This window comes from Pollicipes pollicipes, unplaced genomic scaffold (assembly GCF_011947565.3).
Source record: "Pollicipes pollicipes isolate AB1234 unplaced genomic scaffold, Ppol_2.1 Scaffold_5724;HRSCAF=6776_pilon_pilon_pilon, whole genome shotgun sequence".
Lineage (NCBI taxonomy): Eukaryota > Metazoa > Arthropoda > Thecostraca > Pollicipedomorpha > Pollicipedidae > Pollicipes > Pollicipes pollicipes.
Genome location: NW_023596746.1, coordinates 18,870,214 through 18,885,538, shown reverse-complemented (window position 1 = coordinate 18,885,538; position 15,325 = coordinate 18,870,214). Strand labels below are relative to the sequence as shown.

The following is a 15,325-nucleotide window of genomic DNA, read 5'->3' as shown; positions in this document are numbered from 1 at the left end:
CCGGGCGGTGACTGGTGACTCGCTGCCGATTGGTGGGGGTGGGTCCGCCGGGCGGTGACTCGTGACTCGCCGCCGATTGGTGGGGGTGGGTCCGCCGGGCGGTGACTCGTGCCGTATGGACCGCCTGGTCGCCGGGCGGCGACCGGTGTCTTTCACAACAGCTCGCGACTGGAGCGCGCTGGTGAACTCTGCGACGTTAGTTGTGCGGATTGTCGCTGTAGTTTGTCGCGCATGCTTCCAGTCGAGATCCTGCTCGTATTTCTTGATAGCACACGGTGTTTTGTTGACAGTGCGTCTAGCTACTCCCTTCGCGAGACGATTCAGTCAACGCGTTGTTGGCTTGGCGAGTACTATCTGATGACCAGTATTGCGCGCAGGGCGGCAAAGTAACTCAGTAGACTTAAGACATAACTGACGCACTCTTCGCGCGGTCGTGTGACGATCGGTGACCAGCAGCCCGTGGCGGGTGAGACCGCCGCAGCAGCATCAGACGGGCGCTCGTCCTGCAGCCAAGCGCGCTCCCAATGTCTCAGGACAGACAGCGGCGAACGGGCGGTGTTTCGCTGTGTGGGACTGATGAGACTGACGGTTGGGGCGGCTGCTCGCTCTCGGCGCCGCCTGTAGCCAGGTCGCTGTAGCTCGCGCGCTGTAGCGGAGTCGCGCCCGCGACCGCCGATACGCTTTCTGAGGAGTGACGCGGTCTGACGGCTGGGGCGGCTGCAATGCTGGCACCACGGGCGCCACTGTCGCGACCGGTGGGGACGCCTGTCGATGACCGAGGCGCCCCCTCCTCCCCTCTGGGAAAACCGTGCATGACGGCCTTCGTTCCTCCGGTGATGGGCTCGCCAGCCGATTAGACCGTATGCAGCGTACGGTGCCGTGATTGCAGTTTAGGCGTGCTGGGATTCGGAAGCTCAGGTCATTTCGATCAAGCGCGGCCGGCTTCGTACCGCTACTCGGACGGGGCCGATGTTCGTGCCGTAGTGGATGCTCGGCGACACGGAACGCTGGATACTCCTTGTGATACCCTGAACGCTCTCTAGTTCGAATGGTTCGAAACGTTCTCAATACGTGCAATGCTGCGGAAGGGGTTTGTGCCTTTTGGTACTAACTGATGCACTGTGGACGGCCTGGTCGAAAGGTCTGTGTTGACGTTTAATACAACCTACGCGCCAGAGGCCTGCCTGCCGCCCGCGGAAGAAGACATAGCCAGCGTACAACGGAGTTGGCCGACCATCATGGAACGCTGCGAGCGCTGGTAGCTATGGCTGTGGCTACGAGCAGTGATATCAGCGCGGTCTGATCCCCACGTGGTCGCTCGCAGCAGAGTAAGGAGTTTGCCGACCCTTCCTCACGTTCGAATACTATTTGTCTTGGGCTTTAGTCCACTGGGTCATCTCCATGCGTTCATATTCAGTGAAAGCCACGACAGCGTTAAAGTCGTCTGTTCGCTTTTCGGTCCCATTTTGCTATCCCTTCGCCCTTTTTTCCTGCGGCTTTGATCATCAGATCTATTCGAGGCCGGGACCACAGGCGATCGCGGCGCTCGTGCTCGCCAGACCGGACCCCGCGACGCTCGTGCTCGCCAGACCAAACCGCACGGTGCTCATGGTCGCCAGGCCGAACCCCGTGGTGCACGTGCTCGCCAGACCGAACCCCGTGGTGCACGCGCTCCCCGCGGCACTCGTGCTCGCCAGACCGAACCCCGTGGTGCACGTGTTCCCCGCAGCGCTCGTGTTCGCCAGACCGAACCCCGCGGCGCTCGTGCTCGCCAGACCGAACCCCGCAGTCCTCGTGCTCGCCAGACCGAACCCCGCGGCGCTCGTGCTCGCCAGACCGAACCCCGCGGCCCTCGTGCTCGCCAGATTGAACCCCGTGGTGCACGTGCTCGCCAGACCGAACCCCGCGGCGCCCGTGCTCACCAGATCGAACCCCGCGGCGCCCGTGCTCACCAGATCGAACCCCGCCGCGCTCGTCCGCAGAATGTCGTCACACGAGGCGTACCGGCTCGGCGCCCCGCGCCCGTGGGTCGGCCTGGTCAGCGGCCCCAGGGCTGCGTGCGGCGCCACTCGGCATCCTCGGCTGGCGTTTTCTGGTGCAGTTTATTACGTGATGAGGGCCGGCCGCGCCAGACACCACGCGCGTGCTCGGCGGCTCGCATGGCCAGCGGCACACGAACACCCCCACCCCTCCCCCCCGCCGCGCCACTCACCTCAGATCGTCACAAGCGCGGTCCGGACCGAGCATCAAGGGCGCGACACAACAAAAAGGGTGAACATAGCCAAGCGGGTGCAATCGTTAGCGGTAACAGCCCCGGAGCATCCACACTGCGACCTTCGAAATGGGTGCGTCTCACCACAGCCCAACGGAAAAAGGTCACATGCACTCCTTAGGCCAAGCGGGGAACAAACTTACAACTGAAGGAAGTTCTCGCGACGTGGACATCGCGACGGCTTAAAACATGACACCGTGTACGTACATTGGCCATGAATAAAAACATCAGTAGCGCATTTATTGGGTTGCGGTTGCAGCACTCTTTTCCTTGAGTCGTAAGAGTTGAAGCCTTCGTGCACAAAATATTTCCCAAACGCGCATTGGGACATGCGAGGAATGTGCGTGAGTTAGTCTATCTGAAGATCAGAGCCACTATCAACAACTGTCGTCGCCGTACATACTGCGACCCAGTACCTCAAGGCACACACGTCAGGACGGACTGTGTTACGATCAGATCACAACACTGTGGAATGACACCACACTACGCACATCTACGGTAAACACGCCATCAGCGTTACAATTGGCCTCTGCCCAAAGCTTTAATAGCGCTGCGACCCGCCGACGGACGGGTCGGGCACGTAGACGTGGTTGTCGTCGACGCGCTCGTACGGTGTCGGGGAGGGAGTGGCGATGGAGGGGGCGTAGTACGGGTAGCCCAGACTGCCGACCTGGCTCAACTGCTCCAGCCGGTAGTCGTTGGGCTGCAGAGCCTGCTGCTGGCGCACCTGGTACGCGTGCTGCGATGGCACGGGGCAGACGGTCACCACACGTCACGCGGCGGACGGTCACCACACGGCACACGGTCACAACACGGCACACGGTCACCACACGTCGCGTAGCGGACGGTCACCACACGCCACGTAGCGGACGGTCACCACACGCCACGCGACGGACGGTACACGGGCGCGAGACAGTGCGGCAGGTGCCGCTCGCGATAGGCCGCCTTTCCCACTCAAAAATCGGATCGGGGCTGGCACCACATTATCGAACCTCGTTCGGTGCACATGGTCGTGACGATAACTCGGCGCGGGTATTGCAGTCCCCGCTGCAAGCAATAAACATTAACCAATCATTACGCGATCCACAACTCTGCTGAATCTGAGAGAGGTAGCACCACACGAGTTATCCCTCTTCCCCAACACAATCCAAAGTCACCAGAGAGTGCACGGATCAGAAATGTTTGTACCTAGAGAAGCGGTGAGTCGAGAAGAAATAGGGAGCGAGTGACCCGCCACTGGGGTGACGCCGGGGCAGCTGAGTTTGTCCGGGGATATGGTGTGTCTGGTAAGCGGAACGTCAGGAGTGGCCAGGGCGCGGAGCTCAGGACAATGGCGCCGGCCCGACAGCCGGCTGGAAGCGCGCCGCCGGATATCAGGGCCAGCACCCGCGCGCTCGCGGGCGGCGCTGACAAACGGCCGCGCTCGACAACTAAGGTGGTCGCGTGGGGCCTCATACAGATGCCTCATCCCAGGTAAAAACTGGACCGTCCGCACTGTAATGCGTACGTGATGCTCTGCGGAGTCAATTAGCTCATACTCCGTGCCTCCACGGTTCGGTTAAGGTCATAAGTGACAGGGTGAACGAGGTGGTATAGGTCGCACGATTGCAATGCGACCATCATTTGGAAAAGCCGCAATTTATTTATTTACAGGGTGTGCAACCAGCCGACCGTTGACACATATAGTGACAACCTGGCAGGACATTCAGATCCAAATATAGCGGTAAATCAATATTTTTCCTCGTGGGCGGCCGTGCCGAAAAACGCGCTGCGGACGACTTGCGGCTCCGAACACGTTTTTCACAAACTAGGCAGATGTACAATACACATGCCACTATGCATGACATTATCTCAGTGAACGAAACTTGCTCCCAGTAAAGGAAAATCAAGGTTCAAATAGAGTAAAGCGCATAGCCGTTCTACTAACACAAAGGCAACAACGGTACGATTGCCTTCTCAGGCTAAAGAACTGACCAATCACGCCCGAGTGCGCGATCCCTGTCAAGACGACCTTTGGCCATGCGTATTCAAGTGAGAACATGCGTCTGAAAGTGTAGACCACTGCATCCGACATATCAGTGTCTCACATGTTAGGCGATGACAGAGCATTTATAACTTGAGTGGTTGTACAGTGCCGCATTTTATATACAAACGCCCAAAGCAATAATTCAGTCGCAGTCCGCCATCACCAGACCAGGAAAAAACCGATCAGCGAAAGCCGTCCGGAACTTTCATCCGTTCTCAGTATATGGAAGCCGATCTGGGACGGGCGTTGCTTGTAAGCAACGCACCTGCTTGTAAGAGCGCCGCACGGGATACCGACAAAGGGATAAGACTGACAGATGTGTCGGGGAACGGAGGAAGGGAACTGCAACGGTTGGACATCAGCCCCCCGACACACCGCTCCATGAAAGGCATAGAACACACGTAGTGACACGGAGACAGACAGGAAGAGAGCGAGAGCATGAAAGCCCCAGTCCAGTAAGAATTACAGGTAGCACCGACAGAGAGTGAGTCGGAGGCGAGAGCGGCTGTTGGCCGGCGCGCCTACATGGATTCGGATCAGATGTAGGCTGAGCCGTGGTGAGATTCAGCTGGCTGCATGTGCATCAGAATGTTCCCCTGCTGCGAGTTGCGCTGCCGGATCGTGTACGCCTCCTATAACACGTGCACAGGACGCCCCGCGTCAGCCAACCCGGCGCCAGCGGCCCCGCGCCGGCGAGCGCGCATTAGCCCGCCACCACCGTCAAGGTCACGGCGGGCCAATCAGCGCTCGCCTGCTGTTCGTAAGTATACTCCGACCAATCGGGGCGGCCGTCATCAGGATTGAGCCAATCGGCACTCGAGGCGGTTATCAGAGATCCCCGAAGGTTGGAGCCTCCTCGGTGCCTTGTTTAGGCACAATTACGTGACGGCAGCCGCTGACCAATGGACGGAGTGAGGCGGGTCGGCTCAGCGTTACCAAATGCCAAACGTCCTCCAGCTCACGTGACACAACATCCCGCGCCAGCCGCGCTGTATCTGCAGGGCCCCTTTTAGCGATGTGCAATGCTACCCACGCCCCTGTGCCTCCCTCGCCAGGCCCTGCTGCTGGCCGCGGAAGCCCGACACCTGCCCCGCGCGGCGGCGAGCCGTCATCGTGCCTGTTAGTGCTAGGCCAGCCGTCGCCGCACCAGCGGCCAGCTATCCACACCACGGCCCGGTTAGTGGGAACACAGACACAGAGGCAGAGAAAACAGAGGAGAACACGACAGCCAGGAGGCGTTCCGAGTCGCAGGCGGCCCACGCTACACCGAAGGCCGCTGGGAGACTGCCAGGCGGAGCGGACGCACACCCTCCGACAGATGGCCGTGGGGGTGGAGCTATGGTGCGGGCGGAAACGCGGGTGCCGCGGGGGCGGCCCACGACAGAGCGGTAACAGCATCATCAGAACAGCCGAGGGGCGACGGCTGTCGTGCGGAGGCGGCGTTCCATGCGGCCGATCGGGCCGGGCCGGGCCGGGCCGCTGCCACCCGACGACTGCGGGCCGGGCTCAGGAAGAGCGGAAACGGAGAGGGCAGGAGGAAGGACAGAGTCAGGGCAAACATGGAGACGTGACGGAGGAAATTAACACTTCCGAGGGCACAAAGGCAACAGGGAGATGACGTGCCAGGAGCGCAGCGAGTACAAAAAGAGAGAAAGCCGGAGAAAGGTCGCATGCGAGGACAGAGAGAGACCCGGTCGTCCATGGCGACAGCCCGGACCACTAGCCCGCTACAGTCTGCGACCGGGAGCGCCACAGAGTCAGTGCACCATGCGCGGGTCACGTGAGGGGTGCCCGACGCCGACAGGCCTAGCGGGCAGCCCGCGGAGCCCGGCGAGCCGAGGCCCGCACCACGGGCCCGGCGCCGAGGCACAGGCGGCCGGCGGCCGTCGGCGCCGCGCCAGTCACGGACAGAGCCGGCCGGTCCGGGCCGGCGCGGCTCGACCGCGCTGCGAAGCAGAAGCCGCAGACTCGGCACACAGAGCCACACGCCGGCATGCGGGGAGCATTGATCGAGGACGCGTTCATATTCAGCTGTGATCCGTTTAAGGCACTAAACCGGCTGCGTTTAGCACTTAGTCACAAACATGAAGACGCGCGACAACTCATCACGTCCCATACCGCATCCGTGACCGCGCAGTCCAGTAGCTGCGCTGCTACACTTGGCACAGGGAGCGTTGACGCGTGAACAATGCGACGCTCATCACACATAAAAAGATGGCATGTTTTTATGCCACTGTCGCTCCCGGCTAAAATATAACGAGAAGGTACATTCTACTCACGAGATGGGGCTAAATCTGCACATCACACATCAAGTCTAAGTTCACTTATAACCGACAAGAACTTCTACAATCTATGCAATACGTACCCTAGGGTTTATAGCATGACATAAATTTGTGCATTTTCCTGTACATCAATACTAGTTCCTGCCACCAATATGTCGTTCAGTAAACGTGAGGTAGGGAAGCCCGTTCATCAAGCTGCACCTACTTAGCGACATTGCACTACCAGGTTTGAAAATCGATTATCAAGGCCGCACGCGTCAAGAGAACCCCTGCAACTGAGGCGCGAGCCGGGAGCCGACTGGTCGCCAAAGACGGGACCGCGTGCGCCCGCGCCACCGCTCTCACCATGCCGAAGAGCAGCGAAGCCAGCGCGTGGAAGCCCAGCGAGAAGATGGCCATGTAGTACGACCAGGAGAGGTAGTTGTAGTTCGGGTACATGAGCCAGCTGCGGTCCCAGCAGCGACCACCGAACACGGCCACGGCCAGGAACAGGCTGACCGCTGACGGACGTGGGATAGTTAGCGCCGACACTAAAAAAACAAGGCAGGAAACAGGGCCAACGCGAGCGGACAGGGGTCAGGTCACCCCAGCAGCGGGGTGCACAGGGAGCGGCGGGACAGGGGTCAGTTCACCTCAGCGCAGGGAGCGGCGGAACAGGGGTCAGGTAACCCCAGCAGCGGGGTGCACAGGGAGCGGTGGGACAGGAGTCAGGTCACCCCAGTAGCGGGGTGCACAGGGAGCGGCGGGACAGGGGTCAGGTCACCCCAGCAGCGGGGTGCACAGGGAGCGGTGGGACAGGAGTCAGGTCACCCCAGCAGCGGGGTGCACAGGGAGCGGCGGGACAGGGGTCAGGTAACCCCAGCAGCGGGGTGCACAGGGAGCAGCAGGACAGGGGTCAGGTCACCCAAGCAGCGGAGTGCGCAGGGAGCGGCGGGACAGTGGTCAGGTCACCCAAGCAGCGGGGTGCGCAGGGAGCGGTGGGACAGAAGTCAGGTCACCCCAGCAGTGGGGTGCACAGGGAGCGGCGGGACAGGGGTCAGGTAACCCCAGCAGCGGGGCGCACAGGGAGCGGCGGGACAGGGGTCAGGTCACCCCAGCAGCGGGGTGCGCAATGCGCAGCGGGACGGGCGGCTGGGAGGCTGTCTGTGTATGACTGCCCCATTCACGTCACGTATAGCGAGTGTCCCGACCTGACAGCGAGCCTGTTCAGACTGAACGTCGCAATGCAACGGGGTGCATCCATCTACAGAAGACACCCAACTGAATGGGTGCACCAGCACTAGAACACCAATGCGGCTCAATGACCGCGCCACGGATCGCACGACAGCCCAACCCGAGACTCCGCGCCAACAGAGACAACAGCGCCAGCTCACGCGCAGATCGCAAGCGCAACATTGCGCGGCGCGCGCACTGGGTTCGCGGCGTTCGTGCCCACCTGTCGAGACGGTAAAGAAGAACGTGGTCAGCGTGGTCTCGTACTGGAACCGGCGCCACAAGACCAGCGGCCACCGCATCAGCATCAGCGACACGACGATCTGCGCCGAGAAGCTGGCCAGGAATGCCAGGCTCACGAACGCCTGCACCGCCTGCAGCCAGGCTGAGGGCAGGCCGTGCGCCGACAGGTCAGCGGTCAGGGGCGCCGCGGGTCACCGCCAGCCAGACTGCAGCCGGGCTGAGGGCGGGCCGTGCGCCCACAGGTCAGCGGTCAGGGGCGCCGCGAGTCACCGCCAGCCGGACTGCAGCCGGGCTGAGGGCGGGCCGTGCGCCGACAGGTCAGCGGTCAGGGGCGCCGCGGGTCACCGCCAGTCGGCCAATGCCAAGTTTGCAAGACGGGGCACGCAGCATGCCCCCTGATTCGGAATAAACTAAGCTGCTCTTTTTTCAATGCATCTGACAATGCTACAGCGTTACAAACAAACAAATGTATGTTATCTTGAGCTTAAAGAATAGTATAAATGCAAACAAGTTATAAGTAGCATAGTGAAGATATAGTCTAAAGTCACCTACTACATAACACACAATGGACAAAACACGGTCATCGCACATACTTTACCGGGCAAAATCCACTCGCGGAGGATTCTGTACTCGTCACTGAAGACGTGGTGACAGCCATTAAACTTGTGGTCGTGTTGGCTGTTCGGAAAGCGGAAGTTGAAGAAGCAGAACTCCCACAAGCCCATATTCTTGAAGTCGAGGTACGCGATCTCGTAGGATTGAAGCCAATATGGGCTGGGGGCATCCAAAACAATAACAATCTGTAAAACTGTGATATCTGATTAGTTGATGCATTTATTTGTTGTGTGTACCAAACAATGCTACAACAGGATCAGCATTCACCAATCATTCAGCTGTCTGATGGCACGCAGCCATAAGGTTGGTTTAAAAATATTCACCAAATTTACTTATGACATCTTATTATTTGTACCGGACCTAGTGATTGCTAACAAATAAGTCATTGCCATCAAATACAACTAATTGACATGCAAATGTTGCATGATGCTTACCTTGAAAAGGACATCAGAAGGAGCACACCCCCAATGAATGTCAGGATGCCTCCATAAAATACTGGACCTGCAAGATAAACATATATTTCAACAGCTGTTATCAAACATCCAGCTATTCAACCAGCATACTTCACCAAAAAATAAGCAAACAGTGAGAAAATTCCAGCACCCAAACTTGTGTCACAGGCATGATGCACATCCCACCATAAAAAACGAAATGCAGGAAACAATATGGGGGCAGGATCATCCAGCATCATGCCTTATGGCCAGGTGCAAAATGACCTGTTTCTAGGGCTTAATTTCAAACATTTCCTATTTGCCAGCATCCAGCAGAGCCATGTACCTTTTTTGGCCTTTGGCTTCTCTCCATCTGCAGCCATTGTGATTGGACTGAGTGCTGAACACTGGCTTGCTTGATAAAATCACCTGCAATACACAAAATGGGACCAAATAATTGATCAATGCCCAGCTAAAAAATGTCATACAATTTTAAACTTATGGTACAACATTTCCAGTTCTGAAAAGTAGTGCACCATTTCTTAGTCACCCAAGGACATTTCTAAGAATAATAATGAACAAAATATTGAGCACAACATTGACATGATACCTGCACATAAATGTCAGATTGTGGTGCCTAGGTTTACTTATGTAGCAACACCACTAATCATGCTCCTTAATTTTCAAAAACTTGCACTATTGCTGAGACACTTTGCCATCACATGCCTTGAACTGCAAACATCTACATTGCCTTAATTCATGCAGCACATCAACATGATGCATATATGCTACCCTAATGAGCACTAGTAAGCTTGCATTGGTTTCATACACACTGAACATGGATACCTGTTCTGTTGTATGTGGATATATTGCCATGGCAACAACACCTAAGGTTACGCAGAGCAAACCTATCACACCAGTGTTTGTTTGTATGGTTACATCTGCCATAGCTAGCAGGATACTGGTCAATCACAGATAACAAAACTCAAATAACTTTCAAGCCAGAATTCTGACTCAAGTCACAGCTTAGATAAGAACCTGATTTATGGCTGAAACTGAAGCCAAAGCAAGTAGCTTGACCCTTTGGAACTGCAAAACCAAGGCAAAAACTAATAGCTTCACATTTTCAAATCAAGAACCTGTATCCAAAGTCAATGGCCCCAAACTTACACACACAAGGCAAAGTCATAGCCAGCTCTTTCAAAATTGGGAAATGTGAGGCCAGAGCCTGTGTCAAAATACAAGCAAAACATGATATCCTGTATAAGTATGTAAGGAACACCCAGGTAATTGTCAATTAGTTGTCACTTCTCCAGCTCTGTAAGGTGTTGACAGGTTCTGAGAATGACTCACTGCTTTGGCTTTCTGCCATGCCTACATCACAGACTTGAAAGTTGTTGTATACTGGGTTCATAAGATGGCTAGGGCTGTTAACACTTCTAACTGCTTAACCTCATGCATGATTCTTATGTTGAAAGGAAGCAAGAACAAGCCTAGCGCAGCACTTTCCCCACACCTTTCTGGGTCTAAAGGCTGATTAACTAACATGCTGACATAAACACTCAATAAGTTAAGACACAACATACCTTTTTCTTTCCTAATTATTACTTAAAACCCCTAATAATGCCAACAGGTAGAGACTGTCATTTAAATCCTAGAGCAGCCTAAAACAACACTAGATCTATTGGATGTACATCTTCACACTTACAGCAGTCTTGTAATAAAACAATGCCACCATATAATTCACTGAAAAATGCTTGAAACCTTCCTCACTATTACACACACAGATAACAGCATTCCCATCAACATTGCTTAGTGCAAAGCGAGTTGATTCCAAGGCAAAACATCTACCTTGTTTAAATGTAGTTCAATGATGAATGTAGTTAAATGACAGTGACAGAAGGACAAAACATAGAGTAAGAAGGGATTGGCACAGGTTTCCCCTTATACTCCATCCATCAACCAAATGTCATAAAAACCGCGAAATTGTTCTCTCATTGTATGGCTACAAAACACTTTCCACAATACGCAACAAAATCAATTGATGTGGACACAAAAAACTAAATAAACATGAACAGTCAGCGATGCCAATTCATCTTTCAAACCTTTGTTTAACCTTTGGGCCTTTGTGGGCGCTTTGGTCTGATTTAGCGACGGGCGCGAGGGGAGTTCGCAGAGACGTAAATCAAAGAACGTGTTGGAGAAGCTTTCCATTGTCATAACGATCACATATCTCATAAACCGTTTATTATGCTCGAGGTCGAATGAAAACTAAATGTTCATGTCAACACACACCTTTCCAACCGCACACGACGCCCCCGGAAACAAACCGCCAGCAACAAATCCCAGTGGCCATGGGAACTCCGTGTGTAGGCTGCGACTCAGGATTTCACCCGCACTGTGCAGGGTGATGACGTCACTGATGCCAGGACTTCAATGCGGCGCAGCCACTAGCTGCGTGGCGTAACGCTCATCCGACCCCCGTATCTTCTACCTCACTTTGTCCTGAGTCCTCGCCACACCCCGACTTATCCGGGGCACGCTAAATGCGCCAGCCACGAGTGGGTTGAGAGGCCCCTGGAGGGGAACCCTGAACGGACGCCTAACGCACACGCCGAGGGGTCCCAGCGCGGGCTTAGGCTCAGTGGTTAGCCCCCAGGCGCATATAGTCCTGCTCTACCGTTAGCCATTCTCCTTCATCCCAAAGTCCTGAGTGATCATTTGTGGTTGAAAGGGCTCTAATCCAAACAACTGACAACCAACGGGGCGTAACGCTGCGGGTCTGCCGCAACATCCGAAATATTCGTGCATACAATTGACAAGCTGTTAGAGTGAAGCGTATTACGTAACGAGTCTACTTCATACAATTAAATGGCAAGTATTGTTACGCGCGGGATTCAGTTCAGATTCCTACTTTTTTGTTTGCTTTCGTTTGTTTCCTTGTTAAATCCCTGGGCGGTGCCCCCATACTGGCCCCCATTACGTTGAGCGAAATCTTTCTTGAGACTCTTGCTTTTTAGTTTTGCGTTTGTTTCTGTGCCTTATTTTACGCTCTTGCCTTCCCCTAGGGGTTCCTTCGCAATATTGTCATGACCACTCGACGGATTCTACACCGACCAAAAACGGCAGTTGCGTGATTCCCAAAGCCCAACTCGCACAAAAACAGCTGTCAAAACAATTTTCCCCAGAGGCTGCGAAACGGACCAACCGGAGCCGACCGATGTCACCTTAAGCGCATCGCAGCGCTCAGGTGCGCCAGGGAGCCTCCGAGGGCGGCACGACCTACTTTGGGCTGCCGCGCCGGGACCAGGGCTACAACGAAAGGGAGGCGACCCACCCATTACCGTAAGCAGCGGTCACCAAGGCCGTCGCCGCCCCCTAAGCCGCAACCCATGCCTACGGGCGCGTTCGACCGCGCCGAAAAAAGCAGGACCGTATTCCGCAGCATGGCCCAACGTTGCTAAGTCCAAGCATCGCTGCAACCCAACCGAGAAGGTCATGCCCCTCCGACGCTCACCTGCGGCCGAGCCGAAGTAACCAACGCACCTTTGCAACAACATCGCTGGAATACCACGTGCACCGCTAAAAACAAATGATGTCAATGCGATAGCTAGCTGTACACGAATGGATGCCAACAGGAGCATGTTTTACGGCTAAAACAATAACGAGTCAGTTCAAGGTTCGGTGTGAGAAACGGGATGCGACATGTCGTGAATCCAACATGGCGTCAGTACTGGTAAAAGCCGCACAGTATGGTCCAAGTCAACGTGGTCATAACACTCAGGGTTTTAGATAATAGCAACTAGTGTACTAACTCATGTCGGTGATAGTACAACAATACGACTGCAACTGCGTACAATTGATAAGTACAACTGCGCAATACGAGTGTACCTGCCCTATGATTGTGCACGAGTGTTCTCAGGAAGGGCAACACGATAATACTATCTCTAGACCCCCACGTGTCAGGTTGTAGAGGCCTTTTTCTAGAAAGAGCGGCCATTCGACCTTGACGTACCCACGGTAACCCAGCATTGAACTTCATAAATAGCAGCTGTGAGTGAACGGGGAGGACCTGTTCACCAGGCACCATGTGAGCACGACCGCGGCTCGGTCGCGCTGCCGGGCCGGGCGGCTCCCACACCGAACCCTTACTCAACACTTGGTCGGCGCTCTCCCCTCCCCTCCCCAACCCCCCAGGATCGTGGAATTTCGAACTAGTCGTGGTGGTCAATATATTCCGTTTGGTACGCCACATTCTTTGCAGTAATTCTTGTTTCAAAAAATCTTCATTTGTCTTGTTTTAACTGATTCTTCATCCTCTTGGGTTTTGAAAAGGATTGTGAAATGTATGCGTTTCTTTTGTCCTGCGGAAGCTTTTGCTAAGTCGCTAAGGCGATCAACAGGGCTGTACGTGGCTCCGGAAAAGAAAAAAATACACAAGCGCTGTTGTTGACTTAACAATTTAGATAAGGTTCCTGCCTGGTTTTTCTGTCTCGCGTAGACCTACCTCCGTCGCTGCCCGCAAGGTATCATTGAGTAAAACATTTGTGACGCATTTAGCGCGTCGCTTCAAAAGACATTTGACTGAACTCGTTAAAAAATCACAAGGCCACCAAACCATACGCGACATATGGACTATGAAAGTTAAGGTATTGATGTAGAAACATGAGCCTGACTATGACGCGTCCTGTCCTGTGAAACACAAATTAACACCGCACATTATTCATTAATCGCCTTTTTTGCAATGCAATTAGTCTTCTGTTTATGTCTGCCTATTGCCCAATGGAACGCATAGAAAAAAAAACAGCTCACGATTTGATACCACATGCAAGAGACATATTTGCATGTTATGTGCGCTGATTATGACGGTACAATGCAAGCACGAAAGCAGTGCACACGATATAATGAATCGGAAGTGATACACGAGTACGTAATCTCAGCATTCCTGAAGAAATTTCCCTTTCCTGAAGGTAAATAAATGCAACGCAAGGCTATTGAGACCTTATCGGCCTGGCGTGCACATGACTGAGGGGCACTCGATGCCTACACCTCCACAAAACGTAAGCTAAGTGGAGGAACCGCCGACGCTTCGGTGGTTTCCTGAGCCTCCGTCTCTTTTCTATGTTGTATGACCTTGCGTTCTAGTGATTTGTCTCAAAGAAAAGAAGTTCTGTGGGAAAGTTGTGATTACGTACTCGTGCATAATTTTTGATCCTTTATATGACGTGCATTCCTCTCGTGTTTGCATCGTACCGTAGTAAGCAGCATGCCTCATATACAAATGCGTATTAAATGTGTAGTGTTTAAGTGCGTACTGATACCTGACTGGTTTTGCTCTATGTGTTTCTGTGAAGTCTTTGCAGGAAAATGGCAGATCAATGAATAATGCGCGTCCTGAATATTGTGCCATAAGGCAGGACGCGCCGTAGTTAGGTCCGTGTTTTATGTTAATTCCTCTATCTTGCATAGTTTTCGTATTGCGTATAAGTTGGGGTCACTGATAATTTTCCACGAGTTCAATCGGTTTTCCTCATGACGCTCTAAATGTGTAAGCAGATGCTTTATTTGAAGGCATCTCGCGGAGGCGACAGATGGGAGGCTATACGTCACACAGGCGAGGGTTACTCGCGAGCAGTGAAGGAGACAGTCCTACGCAGTACGCAGACAATTGTCTAGCCGTGAGTTAAAAGGTCCCACTTCGTACAAAAGTCAGGGAGTCGGCCGTTTGTCAGCTTCTTCGCGGCTCACATATGAGGTGGGACGCACTTTTTAAGCGTCGTTAGATGCTAGGGAGAGAAGCATTAGCACATGTAGGGTACCGTTGATATATTCGCGACTTGAATAACGTGAAAATCGCTTATTTCTGATACCTCCTTGCGACTCCTAGAAAGTGGAAGCCAGGAAAAGGCGTTGGGCTGTCGGGAAAGGTGGTTGATTTTTTCCGTTGGTGAATTGGCTTGCGATCACAGAAGGGGGCTCGCTAAGATGACCATGAGTAACCGCCCTTTACGGAGTGGATTTAGTCACTGAGAGCGCCTTTTGCTTGAATCATTCCAGCGGCTACAGAAGATAACGTTCGCACATATGAACCGATGAGAAATTCCGGTGACCCGACGAGTGATTCCGGCAAATTTGTATTGTCAGCCGTTGAGGAATTCCGGCCAGCCAAAGAGAGATTCCAGCATAATTCGGTCACAGTAGAGCGTCGGGCGACCTGGTGAGGTCTTCGTGAGCCTTTCACCAG

General features: G+C 54.2%; 1 protein-coding gene across 3 annotated transcripts; it reads right to left on the bottom strand.

Moving 5' to 3' along the window:
- Window positions 1-2,491: 2,491 nt before the first annotated feature.
- Window positions 2,492-11,449, bottom strand: pck (Claudin superfamily protein pickel). Of its 3 annotated transcripts, XM_037226737.1 has the most exons (8): window positions 11,377-11,449; window positions 9,428-9,510; window positions 9,085-9,151; window positions 8,634-8,809; window positions 8,016-8,177; window positions 6,926-7,080; window positions 4,824-4,930; window positions 2,882-3,011 (listed from the first exon to the last, which is right to left on the bottom strand). In XM_037226737.1, the coding sequence occupies exons 2-7, from the start codon at window positions 9,462-9,464 to the stop codon at window positions 4,835-4,837; spliced, it is 693 nt and encodes a 230-aa protein (XP_037082632.1). In that variant the 5' UTR covers window positions 9,465-9,510; window positions 11,377-11,449; the 3' UTR covers window positions 2,882-3,011; window positions 4,824-4,834. The 3 variants fall into 3 exon arrangements, with proteins under 3 accessions (XP_037082630.1, XP_037082631.1, XP_037082632.1); XM_037226735.1 differs by lacking the exon at window positions 4,824-4,930 and having other exon boundaries at window positions 2,492-3,011; XM_037226736.1 differs by lacking the exon at window positions 4,824-4,930 and having other exon boundaries at window positions 2,492-3,011; window positions 11,412-11,446.
- Window positions 11,450-15,325: the final 3,876 nt, after the last annotated feature.